General features: G+C 38.3%; 1 protein-coding gene across 1 annotated transcript in view; it reads right to left on the bottom strand.

Moving 5' to 3' along the window:
* Window positions 1-4,532: 4,532 nt before the first annotated feature.
* The window catches only part of LOC127423844 (centrosomal protein of 120 kDa-like), a 28,304-nt gene continuing 12,665 nt past the window's right edge, over window positions 4,533-20,171 (bottom strand). Inside the window, exons 14-20 of the mRNA XM_051668477.1 lie at window positions 19,810-19,899; window positions 19,613-19,705; window positions 17,779-17,940; window positions 13,264-13,386; window positions 13,053-13,151; window positions 5,391-5,536; window positions 4,533-5,159 (exon numbers count right to left, since the gene is read on the bottom strand). Of these exons, the coding sequence (XP_051524437.1) occupies window positions 4,934-5,159; window positions 5,391-5,536; window positions 13,053-13,151; window positions 13,264-13,386; window positions 17,779-17,940; window positions 19,613-19,705; window positions 19,810-19,899 (939 nt within the window). The 3' untranslated portion in view covers window positions 4,533-4,933. The remainder of the gene's footprint in view (window positions 5,160-5,390; window positions 5,537-13,052; window positions 13,152-13,263; window positions 13,387-17,778; window positions 17,941-19,612; window positions 19,706-19,809; window positions 19,900-20,171) is intronic.

The following is a 20,171-nucleotide window of genomic DNA, read 5'->3' as shown; positions in this document are numbered from 1 at the left end:
CTTTTGCCAAGAAAATGAAAGCTGTACTGTAATTACTAATTGATCAGACTGCAGCAGTTCCAAACACAAACTCTTCTCTCATGTTTACTGACTCGCTGCTGTTTGTTCTTTATAATGGTGAGTTTTTCCCCCCTTTTCTAGTTCTCGAGGTGAGCATGAAATCCATCTTGTGCTGATGATGTATCAGGGTTTGTGTTGAGGCCGCGGCCCCTGTGGAGTCTGTGCGGAGGGTCACGTCCCCGAGCGCCGCCATGTCTCCAGCTCGGGCAGCTGTCGTGGTGTCATACTTCTGACCCGAGGGCCGCCGGCCCGCGAGCCTCCTGATTTATTAGTGCACACCTTTCAAGAGCCGCTTCCCCCACCAAACGCCAAAAAATACACCTTGAAAAACAAAGATTTCCCAGCGCTCTTTTCTTGGATTTTCAGGTCGTGTTTATGATTTTTCTTTCATGTGGTTCGCTCGAACGTTCTCATGTTTGTTTGACCTTTGACCTCCTCGGCATTACATCTGAACTCTGTTATTCCACGATCTGATAAATGGTGTAAATTATTGGACCTTATTAGATCAACATTATTTGGTGTTGTTTTGTTTGGCTGCTCACTGTTAGATCAACAGTTACACATCTGAATATAGTACTGACCCCCTAGTTTGAGTCTAGTGTCATCTTTGGACCATCTGGGGCTATTTGTATGAGCCTTTATTGCAAAATGAAATTAAAGATCATTTTTACATTTCAACAGCACTTAGTGGCAAAGGTGGCAGTAGTCTGTATTTGAGAGATGAAGACAAATGATTTGCCATGCCATGTTGATTTATGTAAGACCAGGAGGCAAATTCATGGGAAATGTTGAATTAAATTGTATTATGCACAATGTTGAGAATTTATTTCTATGTATGCACGACTGACATCCAATGTTCTAGTTTGTGGTTGAGAGAGTAAAAACGTCCATCTGTTTTCTTTTGCCCAAAAAATGTTAATAATTCTTCAGACAGTAAAATGTTCCCAGTTCTTACATATTGAAGAAAATTGTTCCCCGGGGAGAATTACACATTTGTAAAACAAATAGTTACGATTTTGCGCATCAATCACGCCACTTGGCCATGTGAACCGAGACCTGTGAACTGCAGTGGAGCCCAGAGGCCAAACAAATGATCAGATGAGAATTATTATTTTGAAAAACAGACATGTGAAAGTGGCCTGTGGGTTTTCAACAGCAGGACTTTTGCTTTCTGTGGAATTTCCTGAACTGAGGTCGCTCTTTCACAGCCAATTAGCAATAAAGGTGGACTTTTTTAAACGTCTCCAAAATAGTCTAATTGGAAACATATAACGCTGTGGAAAAGTCTGTGAGAAATTCTGCTCGGTTTATTCACATGATGAATGTCTTCACAAAGTCATTTCTCATTACAGCTCTGACAAAGTAAAAATTAAGTACTTTCGACACTGAATTTGTTAGTTTAAGCATTAACTAGAAAATATTAAGTAAATTCTACATTTGTACCAAATTCAAACATGTAAATATAATGATCTAGCTTTTAAGTAAATATTATTTATGATTGTTTGTTATCTTTACAATGAGTTATCATGTATAAATCCTAAAGTAGAAAACCTTGTCATATAATTTCGTTAATTTTAGAAAATTCCAAGGGGGTCGTGGGTATCTCAGCGAGTATTGACGCTGACTACCACCCCTGGAGTCGTGAGTTTGAATCCAGGGTGTGCTGAGTGACTCCAGCCAGGTCTCCTAAGCAACCAAATTGGCCCGGTTGCTAGGGAGGGTAGAGTCACATGGGGTAACCTTCTCGTGGTCGTGATTAGTGGTTCTCGCTCTCAATGGGGCGTGTGGTAAGTTGTGTGTGGATCGCGGAGAGTAGCATGAGCCTCCACATCTCCACGGTGTCATGGAGTAACCGCGCCACCACAAGGACCTACTAAGTAGTGGGAATTGGGCATTCCAAATTGGTAGAAAAGGGTATAAATAAAATAAACTTTTTGTAAATTCCAGAGGTAAATAAAATAAGTAAATTTGACATAACTTTTCAAAGCTGGTGTTCCCAGCATGCACCAGGCTTGAAGAGTTAACGAGCTTGCATGTTTCACTGTTTGCTAATTGAATTACACCATTTTTATTGTTGATTTTGTTGTTTCATTTGGAAACTTCTTCCAATATCATGTTTTGTGCACCAAGAATTGAGCCTCTGGATCGTCTATCGCTAGTAATACACGGCGATGTCATCAATAGATTACATTGCATGGATGAAGCTTTCCTGTGAAAGTCTTCCGTGTGTCATGTGGTACGTGACTAAATATGCTTAAACAAAACACTGAAATGCTAAAACATTTTTAAACGCAAGGTTTAATTCAGTGCTCGAGTAAATGTGTACAAAACAAAGAATAAAATTCACCTGAAACAGAAGATTGCAAAGTAAACTTTACTTGAGATTTTCTAATTAAAGCCGCCAAGAATTGTGTGTTGTATGCCTTTACTTGAAAATATAGTGTCACATCTACTAGCAATTTCTGCGTGGAAATTGGATTTCTTAAAAAATAAATAAAATCTAGGAAACAAAGCATTGAAGAAAGCATTTCTACACATTCTGTATGAGTTACGGAGAAACATTCCACATCATCAGCTCGAGATCTTCAATGCTTCCATGTTGCGCTCCAGTAGTTCATGAAAGTGTTTATAGAAGTGATCATGACCACATTATAATAATAATATTGCTGAAAATGTGGCCTTGTGTTTTTACGAGGAGACAACCACATGAAAGCATTTACACTGTCAACATTTATACAGTCTGTCTTGCATTTAAATATTTTTTAAAGTAACAATTGCAATAATATTAGTATGTAAAAATGTCTGTGATACGCCAGTTATTATAATGCAAGGAGAAATGACTGAAGAATGAACTGAGATGGCAGTTTGTTCATTTGTTTGGGGGTCTGTTCACATGAAACTACAGCTCTTTACAGTATATACAGTATCTTCTCTGAATAACATCAACACTGAAATATGTTTGAGTGGGGTTTACTTAAAGAAACTAGGTGTATTCTGTGTATTTCCACACAGAAATTGCTAGTAAATTTAACACCATATTTTCAAAGTCGAAACAATTCTTGGTGGCTTTAATCAGAAATTCTTATCAAACGAAACATCAAAATCAACAATAAAAACAGTGTAAATAAACCATCTCCTCTAGGAATGAATAAAGAGTTGGTAATTAAATCATTTTTATGGTTTAATAAATGTTTTATTTGTAAATAAAAAAAATAAGCTTTTAACTAAGTCTTGTGCATAACTGTTCTTTGTAAATGGTTGTTTTAATGATGTATAATTGACTGTGGTTTTACAATTGATTTGTTCTCTAATTAATTGCCAAATCGGTGCATTTAAGATTGGTGTGTTCTGATTGGTGGCTGATGATTATCCTGTTATTTCATTGGCTGGATATAACCCTTGTTTGCATTCAAATAACTGCTCTTTAACCTTGTTTTAACCTTGTTAACCCTAATGAAAGCCTGTGGGCCAAATCAAATTGGTTTTATTCAGTGGTGTAGTAGTGTCTGAAGAGCTGGGCATACTGTGAATTTATGAAGGTACTATAATGTGCTTTTCTGTGTATAGTGAAATTGTTTTCCTAATTGAAATGATTTGATATCACGAGAAAAAGGCACCACCGACAGCAGTAAAAGGCAAAAAAAGGAAAAAAAACATTTGATATAATTACGAGACACAGTTGTCCAGCATCTGTGCAAAGAGCATCAAAAACTAGCACGCAATATAAATATATATATATATATTTACGTTTAGCAGGGAAATAAATTTGCAGCTCAAATTGTGGTTACTCCAGGGATGCTTGTGCATCAGACGCTGGAAATGTCTCACCCTTTAATGAAACGGAAAACATGATTGGTAAGCAAATATCCAATCGTGTCTGAAATGAACGTTCTGATTGGTGGATCAGTTTAGTCGGACTGTCTGTCTTGCCCATGCCATCAGTTGTGCTCCCGCAGCTCCGTGCATTTAGAGAGAATCTCTGTACGCTTTTTAAAATACACAAAATCACAATTCACTCAACAGTGCTGCGGCATCACGTTAGTAGATCGAAGAAGTTCAATCGTCGTCCATTATAAGCGTGGGGCAGGAACTACTGGGCAGGGAGAATTTGTAATAAAAAAGGACTTAAATATTGATCTGTTTCTCACCCGCACCTATCATATCACTTCTGAAGACATGGATTAAACCACTGGAGTCGTATCGATTACTAAAAGCAGCATAAAGGTTTTGGTCTCCATTCACTTGCATTGTATGGACCAACGGGGGGGACGACTATCCTTTTAAGGTGTTTACATGACCACACGAGAACGCACATGTAAACGCGCTCATTGATGTCAAACCTGCATAACGCACCATAATTAATTTTGAGCGTGCACAAACCACCTCACAATGATGATGAATCAAACATCATCCACAAATGCAAACGAATAAAGAAAGCAAAGAAAAAATAATTTATTTTAAAGAGACAGTCATAAATAAACACACACTAGCAACATCACATCATCAAAAACTACAAATAAACACACACATAAAGCCCTGATAAGATCCAAAACAGTAGTGTGATTTGTTGAGAGTGCCATCTGCTGATATCAAACACACACTCAACAGATGCTTGAGAATGTCTCTACATGACTTTTAAGTAAATGTGCAAACTGTCATGGAAAATTTGATATGGGTATTATTTTTGAGACATTAAAATTACAAAATGTATGAGGTAACAAAATTAATTGCGCCCTTAATGATCTTTACTCACAATCGAGACTTATTCAAATGCAGACGAACATTAGTGCCTTGCAAAACTACACACAAACTTTAATATCTAAGACATTTATTAAATGCATGAGGAGACGATGCATTAGACCTTCAGTTGACGTCACAATGAGCTCAAATCTCTCGGCTCCCGTGAGTGTCTGTTGCTCATGGCCTGCTGAATCTGTCTGTTGAGTTCAGATATGATTCTGTCATCATGCGTGTAAACTCCGGTCCGCAGCAGTGTGTCTCTCTCCTCCAGCAGACGGGTCACATGATCATCGGTGCTGTCGTCCACACACACGTGTGCCGGTTCCCTCCAGCTGTTCGATTCATCCTGCGGCTTCAATCTGACCAGAGTTAAACCGATGAGCTAACAGCCTGATGATGCTACATGAATCAGTTTTTCATAACTCCAAAATGAACTAAAATAAAATAAAAATGGTCTCAAATTAATTTGAGCTTTTTAATTATTGGTATATTCGAAATCCACCTTCATTAAAGATGAAAATAGACGCACCATCATTCTGTTTAATCACATCAAGACAAAGCAGCAGCTCGTTCCATATGTGCAGCAGTACCTGTTGAGCTGGTTGCGAAAGTCCTGAAGTTCATGTTTGTCGTGTTTCACAGTTTCCTTCTCTTCTGCTGCCAGATACTTCAAACGCATCTGCTGCAACTCCTGCTGCTGCTGCTTCAGCCGTGACATCGCATTCTCCTGCTCACGCTGTGCACACACACACACGCACACACACACGCACACAAAATCAGCAGACTGCTGCATTTCAATGCACAATATGATGCTACAGTGTGTCTTACAGTATTTTTGCAGCATTTCTGGTTTTATTTTTACTTCTCAAAAAGTACACCACACAATGAAAATTCCTCTTTGTTTTGAGTGACCCGTCCAGCCCGACACAACAACATGAACTCAACCAATGGCCATCTATAACAAAATATCTGTTTGTTTGGGGGCCATATTCGGAAAGCTATTTGAAAGCGATGTTAATTTATGCAATTCCATTGGGAAAGTTCTCCCAAAACTGATAATTCTCATTATTTACTCACCCTCTTGATGTGTGCATGACGCATTTGAAGAAAAATAGAAAAATATCTCAGCTCAGCAGGTCCTTAAAATGCAAGTGAATGGAGATTTCTCTTTTGAAGCTCCAAAAATCACAGACAGTCATCATAAACATCATCCATAAGACTCCAGCGGTTAAATTAATGTCTTCTAAAGTGACACGATCACCTGTGGTGTGAAAAAGATCAATATTTATGTATAAATCATCACTTCCGGTAAGCTTCATGAGAGCGCTGAGTTCAGGTGGCATACGTGACGTATTCGCATTGCCATGATATGGACGTAATTTCAGTTGAGACATCCAGGATGAGCACACAAACACACCATTGTGAGTAAAGAAACTGATAAATACAGATCTAAACCAACAGAGCTTCTGTTCAGCGTTCCTCCTCCTCACTTGTAAACAGTGCTGCTCTTCCAGCTGTGATGCACGTATGTCAGTTCTAGCATGTCTCACGTGCCAACGTGATTACGTCACACGCATACTGCTGCAGGACAAACGCATGATTTAGAGTTAAAAAAAAGTACTTAAATATTGATATTTTTAGCACCAGAAATGATTGTGTCCCTTTAGAAGACATTAATTTAACTGCTGGAGTCTTATGGATGATGTTTATGATGACTGTCTTTGATTTTTGGAGCTTCAAAAGAGAAATCTTCATTCACTTGCATTTTAAGGACCTGCTGAGCTGAGATATTTTTCTATTTTTCTTCAAATGTGTTCTGGTGAAGAAAGAAAGTCAAACACACCTGGAATATCATGAGGGAGTAAATGATGAGAGAACTGCAATTTTTGGGTGAATTATCCCTTTAAAAATTCCTGCATGAACTGCAGCAAATTCCACCACAAAACATCAGACGATCACAACTTTCAGCATGTTTTTTCCCTTTAAAAACACATGAATAATAATGTCCAGAGGCCTGTTGCAAAAAGCTAGTTGAACAAACGCAAGACGCTCCACTAAAAATGTTCTCTGTCAATGTGACGGTATCAAACTTTCATATCACGATAATTGCTGAAGCATTTATCACGGTATACGGTGTTGTATATAATTACAAAACGGGTTAAAAGATAAATAAACGTTATTGTTTTAAATTAAACAATCACAAAGAAAGTAACTTTGCAAAGATCACACTATATAAGATTTAAAGGGACATGGTGGCTTTCAAAAGTCTGAGTTCAATGCTTCTATTTTGCATTTATCTAATTTATTACGGTTTATTTTCATCGCAAATGAACAAGTAACAACAATGGTTATATTTTGAGGGGAAAAGCTTAATTGAAAAAGAGTTTCCTATTAATTTGGAATGTCTTCCTATTACTGTAAGAGTTAAAGTGTTGGGAAAGTTGATTTATTGGTGGAAATGCTGCAGTACATTCAGAAAAATCTACCCAATTTGGTTAAACGGTTATCTAGAAATGATCACGGTAGTTTGAATTGATCACGATAACAATATTGTGCATGTTAATTATCACAGTATACCTTATTATTATTATTTATTGATTTTTTTCTGATTTTCTCCCCTTTTTCTCCCCAATTTGGAATGCCCAATTCCCAATGCGCTCTAAGTCCTCGTGGTGGCGTAGTGACTCGCCTCAATCCGGGTGGTGGAGGACGAATCTCAGTTGCCTCCGCGTCTGAGACCGTCAATCCGCGCATCTTATCACGTGACTTGTCGAGCGCGTTACCGCGGAGATGTAGTGCGTGTGGAGGCTTCACGCTATTCTCCACGGCATCCACGCACAACTCACCACGCACCCCACCAAGACCAAACCACATTATAACAGCCAAGAGGAGGTTACCCCATGTGACTCTACCCTCCCTAGCAACCGGGCCAATTTGGTTGCTTAGGAGACCTGATTGGAGTCACTCAGCACGCCCTGGGATTCAAACTCGCGACTCCAGATGTGGTAGTCAGCGTCAATACTCGCTGAGATACCCAGACCCCAGTATAACTTATTATTGAATATCCGCAAACATCTAATCCTGAGTTCATGATTGACCCAAAAGCTTATGCATATGAATGAGTGACGTTTGCCACCAACAGCCAACGGGTGAAGCTTGGAGAGAGTCCACTGAAGATCAAGAGATCATTATGAAAATATGAAACAACACTGCTGCTGCCGTCACTGAATTTTATACAGGTTCACAATAAGAACATATAAGCAACATAATTTATACATTTATTTAAAATGTAAAAGCTTTTATATTAATTTTAATGAAAAGCCTAATAGAATTTATTAAGTGAAAGCCATGTCACTTTATGTGATAGTTTACAATATAATTTTAATCAGTAAATTTGTTCAGATGAAAGACTCGTCACAAAATAAATGTGAGAATGACCCTACAAACACTTCTGCAAACAGTACTTTTTGTCTGAGGTTCTCAGCTTCATGCATGCAGCTACAGTAAAGAAATGCAAAGAAACTCAATTATAAATTTTTAATTAGCTGCTCAAAAGAAACAAGGTTCCCTGATCTCTCAAATAAACCATCTTATAATATATAAATCTAAATTCTTTAAATACATTCCTTGTGAAGAGTGCTTTAATTTGGAGCGAGAGATACGGGGGAGTGACTTCATTGCATCAGAGATGCAGCTAATTGGTTGAGTATCAGTTTGCGATCTCTAACCCAGAATAGTGTAGCGCAAGTCGCTAAAGCAATGGACACGGATAAAAGCTGACCCACCTTCTTGAGACCGAAAAACCAGAGTTTGCACAAACTAACCTGGGTAGCCACTGAAACTGGCTACATGCAAAACGCCTTGGCAATGACTCCGCAACACGTCTCTTTAAAGTCGTGAACAGTAACAGTTCAATCGGTGGTTTAACAGAAAGTTCCCCTGAGTGTATGATGGGAAAAGTGTCGAAATCTTCAGGTTCAACAGCTCGATGCAGTGAAACCGCACATTTAGATTCTCTCCATCTGTTGACAGCATAAAGTGTTTGTGGAAAACTCAAAAACTCAAACTGTTTTTGATCATCTAAATTCATTTGTATTTTTCTTCAAGCATTACAACAGAAATGTCTTTTGCTGCGGCCAAAATTGCAGGAAAAATAAACACACTTAGAAGTTGGCTTGACTTGAGGCCAAATCTGTGCTGAAGTGAAACACGGACGAAATTATCCTGAAGATTTTTTTCAACTCTCGTGGGGTTCATTGTTTTCTTTTTTGCTACTTGCGGTAAACAGCGGCTACAAATGTTTCCAGAGTTGTGTGGCGTGATTCACTGTAATAACGCCTGAAGATGCACGTTAGCATGTGTAAATATACACGTCCAGACTGAGTGACCACAGAATGACCCCGCAGCAGACACCAGACGAGACTCAAGTGCGGTTTTCTGGAGCGAGTCGCCCTGACGTTTCCCCATAGAAACACCAAAACAGAGCTGAAACAGATCCATCATTAGGAGATAACACACAGAGAATATCACTGAAGATATTTACATTTCTACTTTTTCTAGTTCAAATCTGTGCCGAGTTTGTGCTCATAATGATGCGCCACATTTATTTAGTCATTCTACAAAGTTACATGAGAACATTGAGATTATTACATTGTAAAAACAAAAACGATTCACTTATTCATCCATCGCTCTTTCAACAAGCCAACATGATATTCATACAGCTAATGTTTAACATAATACAGCGCTGATTTATAGCTCAATTTCATATTAAGTTATGAAGCCCTTCAAGTACCATAAATCATATGATGTTTTCTCAATATATATATCTGGCACTTGAACAGAAAGAGTGCGCAGCTGGTTTGTGTCAGTAACAGTTATTAGCAGGCTGATAAGCGCTATGTTTATACTGTATTAGTGGCGTTCAGGGTTCACAAGAGAAGCAGCTCAATGTTTCACTGCAGCTCGTGACAGCTCGCCGTTTCTCAATGTTCACTCACTGTGTTTTCCATGAGAACTCTCGCTTACGTCTGCTTTAATGCAGTAAAACTCTTGCATCTAGTCTACAGCTGGTTCTGACCAGTATACACAGGTTCAAAACCCTACAATCTCCTCTGACTGAATACATATTCTCTGCACACAGTGTTGGGTGGAATATAATTACAAATAATTTAATCACTGTATTCTAATTACTTCTTTAGGACAAAAAGTAGTGTAACATTACACTAAATTCTTGTAATAGTTAATTACTTTTAAGTACATCACATGGGTTACACATTAAAAAAATGATATCATTTATGGAGAATAGATATAAAACAAGGATACACCCCCCCAACGACTCATTGTGAGGGAGAAACGAGTGGCGCCGAGTATACAAGGACATTTAGTAATTATTTTGAATTCGATGAGTAAACAAGTACTGTTCTATGAAAAGAGTTTTTAGAAAGTAACTTAAAGTAATTAGTAGTGCAATTACTCTTTTGATTGAGTAATCGGTAAAGTCTGTAATTACAGTTTTAGAGAGGTAATTAGTCATTTGATGTGGATTACACTTTTGAGCAACTTACCCAACACTGTCTGCACGCTAGAATCAGTTTATCACAGATTAAACCATTAATGCAGTTAAATTATTCCGTTTTTCTACCAAGAGATCAGAGCGGTCACAATTATGAAATATTGCATGGCGATTAATTGTTGAAAAATTACTGTGATTACTGCCTAAATAAAATAATTGTATATTTTGTGTCAATTACAGTGTTAGATGAAATACATGAAAAATCATTTGTATACTCACGTAAACTTGGAAACATAAATAACATGATTTCATTTAAAGGAATATTCCGGGTTCAATACAAGTTAATCTCAATCGACAGCATTTGTGACATAATATTGATTACCACAAAAATAATTTCGACTCGTTCCTCCTTTTCTTTAATAAAAGCACAAATCTGTGTTCCAGTGAGACACTTACAATGGAAGTCAATGGGGTCAATTTTTGGAGGGTTTAAAGGCAGAAATGTGACACTTATAATTTTATAAAAGCACTTACATTAATTCTGTTTAAACACTGTGCATTAATGAGCTGTAAATTTGATTAAATTGTCGTTTTTAATGGATTACTGGGTTTACAGTGTTACATCGTCATGGCAACAAAGTTGTAAAATTATCTATAAGTTTCCACAGATGTGGTTAGTAAGTGATTTAATCCCAGTAAAATCATGTTAACACACATATTGTTTATGTCTTGTGTTTATACTTTTGAAACAGTGAGTATTTTAATGTTTACAGATTGACCCCATTGACTTCCATTGTAAGTGTTTCACTGGAACACACATTTGTGCCTCTCCCCCCCCCTTTTTTCTCCCAATTTGGAATGCCCAATTCCCAATGTGCTTTTAAGTCCTCATGGTCACATAGTGATTCGCCTCAATCCGGGTGGCAGAGGACGAATCTCAGTTGCCTCCGCGTCTAAGACCGTCAACCCGCACATCTTAGCACGTGGCTTACTGAGCGTGTTACCACGGAGACATAGCGCGTGTGGAGGCTTCACGCCATCCACTGCGGCAACCATGCACAACTCACCACACGCCCGCCGAGAACGAACCACATTATAGCGACCACGAGGGGGTTACCCCATGTGACTCTACCCTCCCTAGCATCCGGGCCAATTTGGTTGCTTAGGAGACCTGACTGGAGTCACTCAGCACGCCCTGGATTCGAACTTGCGAACTCCAGGTGTGATAGCCAGCGTATTTACCACTGAGTTACCCAGGCCCCCTGGATTTATGCTTTTTTAAAGAAAAGGAGGAACGAGTCGAAATTAAATTTTTGTGGTAATCAACATTATGCCACAAATGCTGTCGATTGAGCTGAACTTGTATTGAACTCGAAACATTTCTTTATCCTCCTGAGACCCGAGCGTGACTGCTGTGTGCATTTTTAGTTTCCCTTTTTGATTTGTAACTAGTAGCACCTAATAAACATTGAAGTAAATGTGTAGAGGAGCAAATAGTCTTCCTAAAAATGTATGTCCTCATATGGGAACAGCAGCTCTAAGTTGTGAAATTTTGAATAATATCAAGCTATAGATTATTTGTGTGTCCAGTAGAGTTGATATTCATGTTTCTGAGACGTTACAGACATTACAGCTGATTTTCTATAAAGTTGTTTTGAACAATGTGTTTTGGGAAAAGCACAAATAAAAAAACTACACTTATAAAAACTATTACTTTTATATTACAATGTAATGTACTTTTATTACTCAATGTTTTCTCATTGCACTGTCAAACACACAAGTGATAGTGCTGAAGCATTTTACCAATCAGAAATTAGCATAATTAATTCAGATTCAGAATAATGTTCAGCATCATCCAATCACTGCCAATCATGTTAAAATAAAATGATACATTATAAATTCTGAATCTATGTACTGATTATCATTGTCACATGTCTGTCAAACATGTTGAGTGATCCAAACATCATCTGCAGCCTGAAACTGAACTTTTGATCAGATTTTAGGAGTGAATGCACTTAACTGCATAGAGAGCTATAGGATGCTCCCTTGCTCCCTATTTAGTGAATGACTTAACCTCCAGTGTGCTGTCTGTCTGCACTGGTCTCAGAACAGTTTGAAATGCACCTTATTTTCATCCTAACTCCATATAAAGCCTCTGAAAGACACATTTATCAGCTTTTGCATGAATACATTTATTCTCAATGTGAAAACAGTAAACAGAGGATTTCAATAAGTATGACTAAATGTCCTCGCAGGAGGTCATTGTGTTTAACTGTGTGATGTTTCGCAATAAAATCAATGACATTTTTTAAAATGGCACATTGGATTGGAAATGGCACAAACTAGAGATGTTACTCTTTTGACTCAAACAGGTTTCAGTGTTAAAACTTAATGATGTTTCATACCAGATGTAGTTTTGTTGGCGTCTCTCATGAAGACAAACTTCACTGAGATCTGCGCCATGTTGTTTTGTCACATGACTCGGTGCGTCAAACCCTTTAATGACAGCCCAGAGTGTCCTGAACTGAGATCAGTCTGTTAAAATGCAATTAAATTATGCGTAGCGTATATCGAAGACAAAACACAATGTATGCGCCTGAGGAGGCAGGGTCACACGAGGTTAAGGTAAGACTAGATCAAAGAGTTGATATCGGATGATTTTGTCAAATTCAGGCTCATATGTCACGCTCAAGACTTTCTCTTTTCTGTGAGAACATATGTGATAGTTTAAATGTCTCACCTGTTTAAATCTGGCCAGCTCTTTCAGGGCACGTCCCCACTGCTGTTTATAATGCAGTTTAGATTTAGTCGCTGATTCCAACTTCCTTTCCAATTCAACCTGAATATTTAAAAACAACACAGATCTCTCAAAACAGTCCATATGAAGACCTGCAACTCAACGTCTCTGAGTGTTATATTGATGAGTGTAGAGGTCATTTAGGGTCTCTGACCTTCTCCAGTGTCAGCAGATTGACCTCTGACTGCAGACGGATCTCCGGCCGAATGTTCTGCTGGTCTCGGTACTGTTGAAACTCTTTCTCCAACTGTCTGTATTTATTTTCAGCCTCTTGAATCTTTTAAGAATGAAAACAACAACATGATGAAACAACAAGAGATTCTCACAGAACAGTTCTACTTGTTTCAGATTAGATTCCGATTCACAAGCTGTTCATCTGATTCTGATTTCAATTTGATATCATAAGGTTATATTTCATTTTACATACAACTGACAGACATTATCTCCCAGCTAATGCTGCTAATTATACAGGGGACCTTTTAACTAGGGACATTATGAAAATATTAAATTTGACTAATTATATGTTATTAGTTTTTTATCATTTTGGTCAAATTCATGTATTCCATCAATAAATATGATATCATATTGCATATATTATATTTTGGTAAATGTTTATTGTTTAATTGCATATTTGTACTATTACAAGTATCCATATTGATTTGTTGAACATGTGCTAAAAACCAGTACTGTCTCTTTAAAAAAAAAAAAAAAAAAAAAGAATTCTGTAAAGTGTGTTTATAAATGAGCGCATATTAATGAGAGAGGACTCGAATGGCTTCTGTTCATTTTTGTTGTTTTTGATCAACAACTGACTGTAAGAACAGAAAGGATATTAAAAGAGTCATTACTCAATGAGAGACGGATTGTGTGGATCTCGTCTTTGGACACACATTACACAGAACTTTTCCTCTCAACATGCTGTGAAAGGATCTCACTGCTGAACTTCTTCACCGCTATACTACTCAATCACTGCTGAGTGATCTAATCAACATTTACCAGCCAGTGGAGAATCACACACATTTTTAGTCACATAAAGCTAAATTTAGTTGCAAATGCGAGCGATTTTCTGTCATTGTATTAGAGCAGGGGTGTCAAACTCGGTTCCTGGAGGGCCACAGTCCAGCACACCTAATTAAACACACCTGAAGCAGCTAATCAAGGTCTTCCGGAGTGCTTGAAGATTACAAGGAGGCATTTTGGAGCAGGGCTGGAACTAAACTCTGCAGGGCTGCGGCCCTCCAGGAACTGAGTTTGACACCCCTGTATTAGAGGGTCGCACACAGCGTAAAAGATCCATCTTGGGATTTTAGAAGAGATATAGAGATTGTTCAAATGAAGACTGCAATGCATCGGACTCAATCAATATTTTTACCCAGTCCTATTGTTTATACTGTGGTGTATCCGTGGTCCCATAAAAAAAAAAAAGATCAAAATCAAGCTAAAAAAAAAAAAAAAAAGTGTACCATTTAGGCCTATTTTTACTTGGGTGGGGACAAAATCAATTCTGTTCCAAATTCTTGAGACAAACGATTTTAAACTAATTTAACAACTTTTAAACTCTGTGTTGTACAGTGTAGTGTGATGTTTGTTGTTAAACACGTCTCTGAGCGACAGCACATCCATTAACTCACAACTACTGCTGAAACACTTCAGGAGCGTTCGACAGACAGACAGCGTCCAGAACAACTAAAACCTTACAAGTGCTCTCCATTCTCCCCCGCTCTCTGCCGGTGTCTGACAGAAAACAGATGCCAGCGGATCCCAACACATGATGGATGCTTTCACAAACGAGGAGAGTTTGTCCAGTTAAAAAAAGAAAACAGACAGGTGAACTCTGTCTGGATAAACTGGTTAGTGTGTGTCGACACGGGACGAGTGTATGTTTACATGTTACTGACATGAGAGAGACGACAAGATGAACCGCTACACACAGACACGGCCAAACAGCTCTCATCAAACGCCGCTTCTCTTTTCGCATGTCAGAAACCTACTTTGCTTGATTTGTTAGTTCGGGCCAGATGTTTTCTAGGGGAAAAAAATGAGACTGCAGACCGCAGTATTTCAGGAGATGGACAGTCTGCAGAACATAAGGATGTTGGAGAAGCTCCGTTTCACTGAAAAGTGAATTCTACAGGAAACAAACGGAGTCTGACGAGGCTCACTGGAGCATCAAACTAAAAATTCTGCTCTCGTTCTGGTGATTAATTAGGGGTGATAACGAGAGTTTGTGGGAAAATTCGAGATGTCTGAAATACAGAAATATACTGTTAATGTAAACGTTCACTTCTGTGCCTCCTGAGAATCACAAACCAGCTTCTAGAAATAGATGTGTTTTGAGAAATGGCAAAATATGAAAGTGGATCTTCAAAACACAGACGGTAGACAAGGGAAATCGCTGCTAAAACATCTGGCTGCAGCATAACAAACACACTTATGGAGCCTTGAATGAAAAGTGAATTGTGAGACTATCACAACTGATTAGGGATGTCAAAAGTACCGGTAAGTCGGTACTAAAATAAAAAAGATGTTACATTAGCAGTGTTTATGCAGTACCGATAGTACCGAGTACAGACTCAATTCGATATCCTCCTGCTGTCTGATTGACAATCGACTGCTTTCAAATTCTCACACAAAAATGTAAAATCTTTAGGAAAAAATTAATGCACAATTAATCAAATTCAAATTCTAAAATTAAAACTAGTTGTCCTAGTCTCATTATTAAACTGCAAAAGAATGCAATTTAATTAAAGATACTCTCTGCATGTGCTGCACATTTTACAGCGAATGTGTGAAGCTGCTCATACACTGAAAATATTATGAGCATCACCTGTGACAAGCATGTTGTAGTAGATGACAGAAGAGAGCACACATTCACCGTGAAGCTCGTAGCGCCTGCAGACTATATATTTATATAATTCAATCGCAGCATTTTGAGCTTTAATAATCACACTGGGCCATAAAACCAACTGCTCATCTGGAGGTGTGAAACTACCATCAAAAACTCACTCGCCTTCACATCAAAATAAAGCTCGATTTAACCTGCGACAGAAATACATGACTACTGTATAGTAAAATGTATTATTCACTGTAAAAATAATAATAATAATAAATATAGCTGCGAGCAGCAATGTGGATTCCTCCTCAAAACTGCAAATTATGTAAAAATCGACATGGTAGAGACATGTACTTCACACATGTACACAACATTTCATTAATTTGTTATTAAACATTGCAAGAGTCTTCATATGAACTGGTGATTGAATCAAATTATCACTTTTATGACTAGCGGATTTGTAAAGCATTATTTTAGCGTTAGCGATAAATAATAGCAAACTGTAATTCTGTCGTCTTTTGACATATCAAGGTGAAATTTTGCACAGTACTTCAGAGTAAAGTCATCTTGAAGCCTGTTTGTTGGAAAAAACATTAGTCAAAATGGCATTAGATATTTTGGACATATGGATATTGAGACAATGTGGACATTTACATAAATGCGCACCTTTCAGCCATTTTGTATTGCGTTCATTTTTGCTAAATTGATAGACATGTATCCTACACATACATACCGAGTTTCAAGTCAATTGGAGCTATGGTTCAGGAGGAGTAGATTTTTGTAGTTTTGGACAAATTTGTATTGCACAGGAAAATCCATCATGGCGGACTTTATGGGTTCTAGAGAATTTTTTGTTCCTCATGAGAAATGAGGCATATATACCAAGTTTCAGAAATTTTGGACTTATGGGGTGGAAATGGCATCACTTTGAAAATGGACAAATTGGGGCGTGGCCTGTAGCGCCACCTATAGGCTCACATGGGCCATTTTTGGTGTGGTAGTTACTCGTGGCCTGTAGTATCAATGTGCCAAATTTCAAAACTTTTTACCAAGGAGATCTTGAGTTATTGGGCAATTTAGAGCTACAGGAATAATAATAAGAAAAGGCATGCAAAAAGGCATGCTTGCTAGCTTGTCATTTGAACATGACAGCCTCTGTTTCAATGTAATTTTATGTCTTTTTGTTCTTTTAATCTTGGTTTCTATACAGAAGCAATATAAGATCTTAAATGTTTACCACACTGCAGTTCAAATCTCAACTGCAATATTTATCAGAATAATCGCAATATGATTTTTTTGATCAAATCGTGCAGTTGTACTGTCCTCAGTCATTTTTCCCCATACAGAAGAAATGAATAGTACATTTGACGAATAATGTCAAGTCACAATAGATGAAGACTCCGGTCACAACAGTGCTGAAGAAAAAGCAGAATACAACTCACATTATCTCAGTAACACCTCTGTTTTCGGACACTTTTACTTGAGGAATAAATGAACTATGGGTGACATTCTGCAATGACATCGGTAACTGACAACCTTTGCTCGTGTGACCCTGCATCCACGCCGATAAGAGTAAATATAAAGTCCAAACAAACAGGCCAAAAACGACTCTGTGCATCCATAAATCTACTAATCAGAGTACACTGATCTCACTGGATTAATGGGTCACTTCTTAACTCCACGTTTAAGAGCAGTTGGATTAGCAGTATTCACTACACCAATGTGCTTTAGTGAGGGCAGGGGTTTGACCCCATGACCCCGCAGTAACCCAACACCCCCACCCTTGCTCTTAGAAAGACAGAGTTCAACATCACAGGTCGCGTGTGCTGTGTTTACCTGCTGTTGCTGTCGGCTCAGTTGATCCTCGAGTTGCCTGACCTTTGACCTCTCCAGCTCCACCTGGTGGGCGCAGTCCTCATGCAGACGCCGGCCGCTGTCCTGCAGCTCTCGCATGCAGAACTCGTGTTCCGCTCGCATCTCTCGCTGCAGCCGCTGCGTCTAAACATCAAACACAGCTCAGAAATTCAGTGACATCATTTTATCTGAAGCTGTTTCTGTTTGATGCAATACATTAACTGGTGAATCTCATGAAAACATGTCAAGCTAATACTTCTAAAAAATAAGACTGTATATAAGCAAATTCAATCTATTTTAGGACCTCTGTTAATTTCTAAAGACAACTAAACAAATGTAAAATAAATATGTCATTACTGTTCTGTGTCTGGATGCTTTGCTTTTGAGTTTATTTGATTATTTATCTCCTCATTTTTAAAGGTGATTCTCAATAATATAATGCAGTCATATTTTACTTATTTTTTTATAAATTTGTTTCAGGCCAATTCGCTAATGAATGACTCAGACGAATGTGTGAACCATTTTGACCTGTTCATTTACAAAAACTCACTGGAAAGAACAATTAGCTCACAAATCATACATCACTATGGCTTGCGAGCGAGTTGAGAGGGCCACGCTCAAAATGGAAAAATATTACGCTTTAAATGGTCTCCACAACAAATCATTGGTGGAAGTATCTGGAAGGCCCAAAGCCTCTTCATGCAGGGATGACCACCTGCTAAATTTTACAGTTCTCAAAGACAGGAAAAAAAGCCTACAAAACCGTCAGAATTCAAGAGCTCAGAAAACAAGACTCTTTCGAGAAAAACAATAACCAGAAGGTTTTTTTTGTCTAGAAGATCCAAGACAGAATTACATTTGTTGCAGAATATGGAAAGTTTGATTCAGAGTTGTGTGGAGGGATGAATCACTCTTTGAGTTGCATGGTGATGCTCCAGAGAGCTGTCTTCGAAGATCTGGTGAGAAATACAATAAGTGAATGCATCTGCACCACAGTGAAGCATGAAGGAAAGGTGTCATGGTGTGGAGAGCCTTTTCAGCTCTGAAAAGTCAATGAATGCTTTGGAGTATTGGAGAATATTACAGAAAGGCTTGCTCCCCACAACTGAAAAGTTGTTTTCTAAAGAGGAATGATCAGATGTTATTTTGCTCCTGCACACACTGCAAAGACCACCAAGAAGTGGCTTGAGAACAAGTCCATCAGGCTCATGTAATGCAAGTGAATGGTGACCAAAATTTTTAAAAGTAATAAATACGACTCCAATGGTTTAATCCATGTCTTCAGAAGTAATATGATAGGTGTGGGTGAGAAACAGATCAATACTTAAGTCCTTTTTTTTACTATAAATTATCATCCCTGCGCAGTAGGTGGAGATATGTAAAAAGAAATAGGCAAAAATAAAAGAAGAATGTGAAAGTGAAGATTTATAGTAAAAAGGACTGAAATATCGATTCATATCGCTACTGGAGATATGGATTTAACCACTGGAGTCTTATGGATTACTTTTATGCTGCATTTATGTGCTTTTTGGAGCTTCAAAGTTCTGGTCACCATTCACTTGCATTGTATGGAACTACAGAGCTGAAACATTCTTCTAAAAAATCTTCAATTGTGTTCTGCAGAAGAAAGAAAGTCAGACACATCTGGGATGGCATGAGGGTGAGTAAATGATGAGAGAGGTTTCATTTTTGGGTGAACTATTCTTTTTTCCTATTTCCACATGGCAGTAATGGGAATTAAGGGTGAAATGTTCTTGAGCGTTTTCATGAGATCTGCCGTATAAACTGACTGAAAAGCACAACAGTGACATCACACCTCCATCTCGGCATGTGTGAGTGCTTTCTCTCTCTTCTCCAAATCAGACAGAGTCTTCTGCAGCTGCTCCTCTAGAAGATTATACTCCATCTCCTGAAACACACACACAATCACAACACTTGATCACCCTCAGAGCGTCCAGAATGTCACATGACGTGAACGGTTTGTGTCAGAATTATCCATGCTGATGTGTGGACCTTCTTCTTGAAGAGCGCCTCCCGCTGGTGGTCTCTCTTCCTCCACTCCTCTGCCAGCGCTTGCATGTGACTCAACTCCTTCTGCTTCAGCTGAGATCAAAACAAACACATGACAAATCATTTCCATAATCTTCCAAATCTACAAGATACAATACTGCGCTGACTCTAGTTTGCTGTTGTGGTTCAGTGCAAATTAGAGATGTCAAAAGTACCAGAACTTCAGTAGTAATGATTCAGTACTACACTATAAAAAGTAAATAACATTCTTTCGACAGTACCAAAGGTAAAGTCTGAGTGCAACAGGTGACAGCTTTTGCACCTCACAGTAAACACAGCTGCATGTCATTGGTCAAGAGCATTTC

The sequence above is a fragment of the Myxocyprinus asiaticus genome, chromosome 33, assembly GCF_019703515.2.
Source record: "Myxocyprinus asiaticus isolate MX2 ecotype Aquarium Trade chromosome 33, UBuf_Myxa_2, whole genome shotgun sequence".
NCBI classification, from domain to species: domain Eukaryota; kingdom Metazoa; phylum Chordata; class Actinopteri; order Cypriniformes; family Catostomidae; genus Myxocyprinus; species Myxocyprinus asiaticus.
This window is presented reverse-complemented; position numbering and strand designations above follow the sequence as displayed.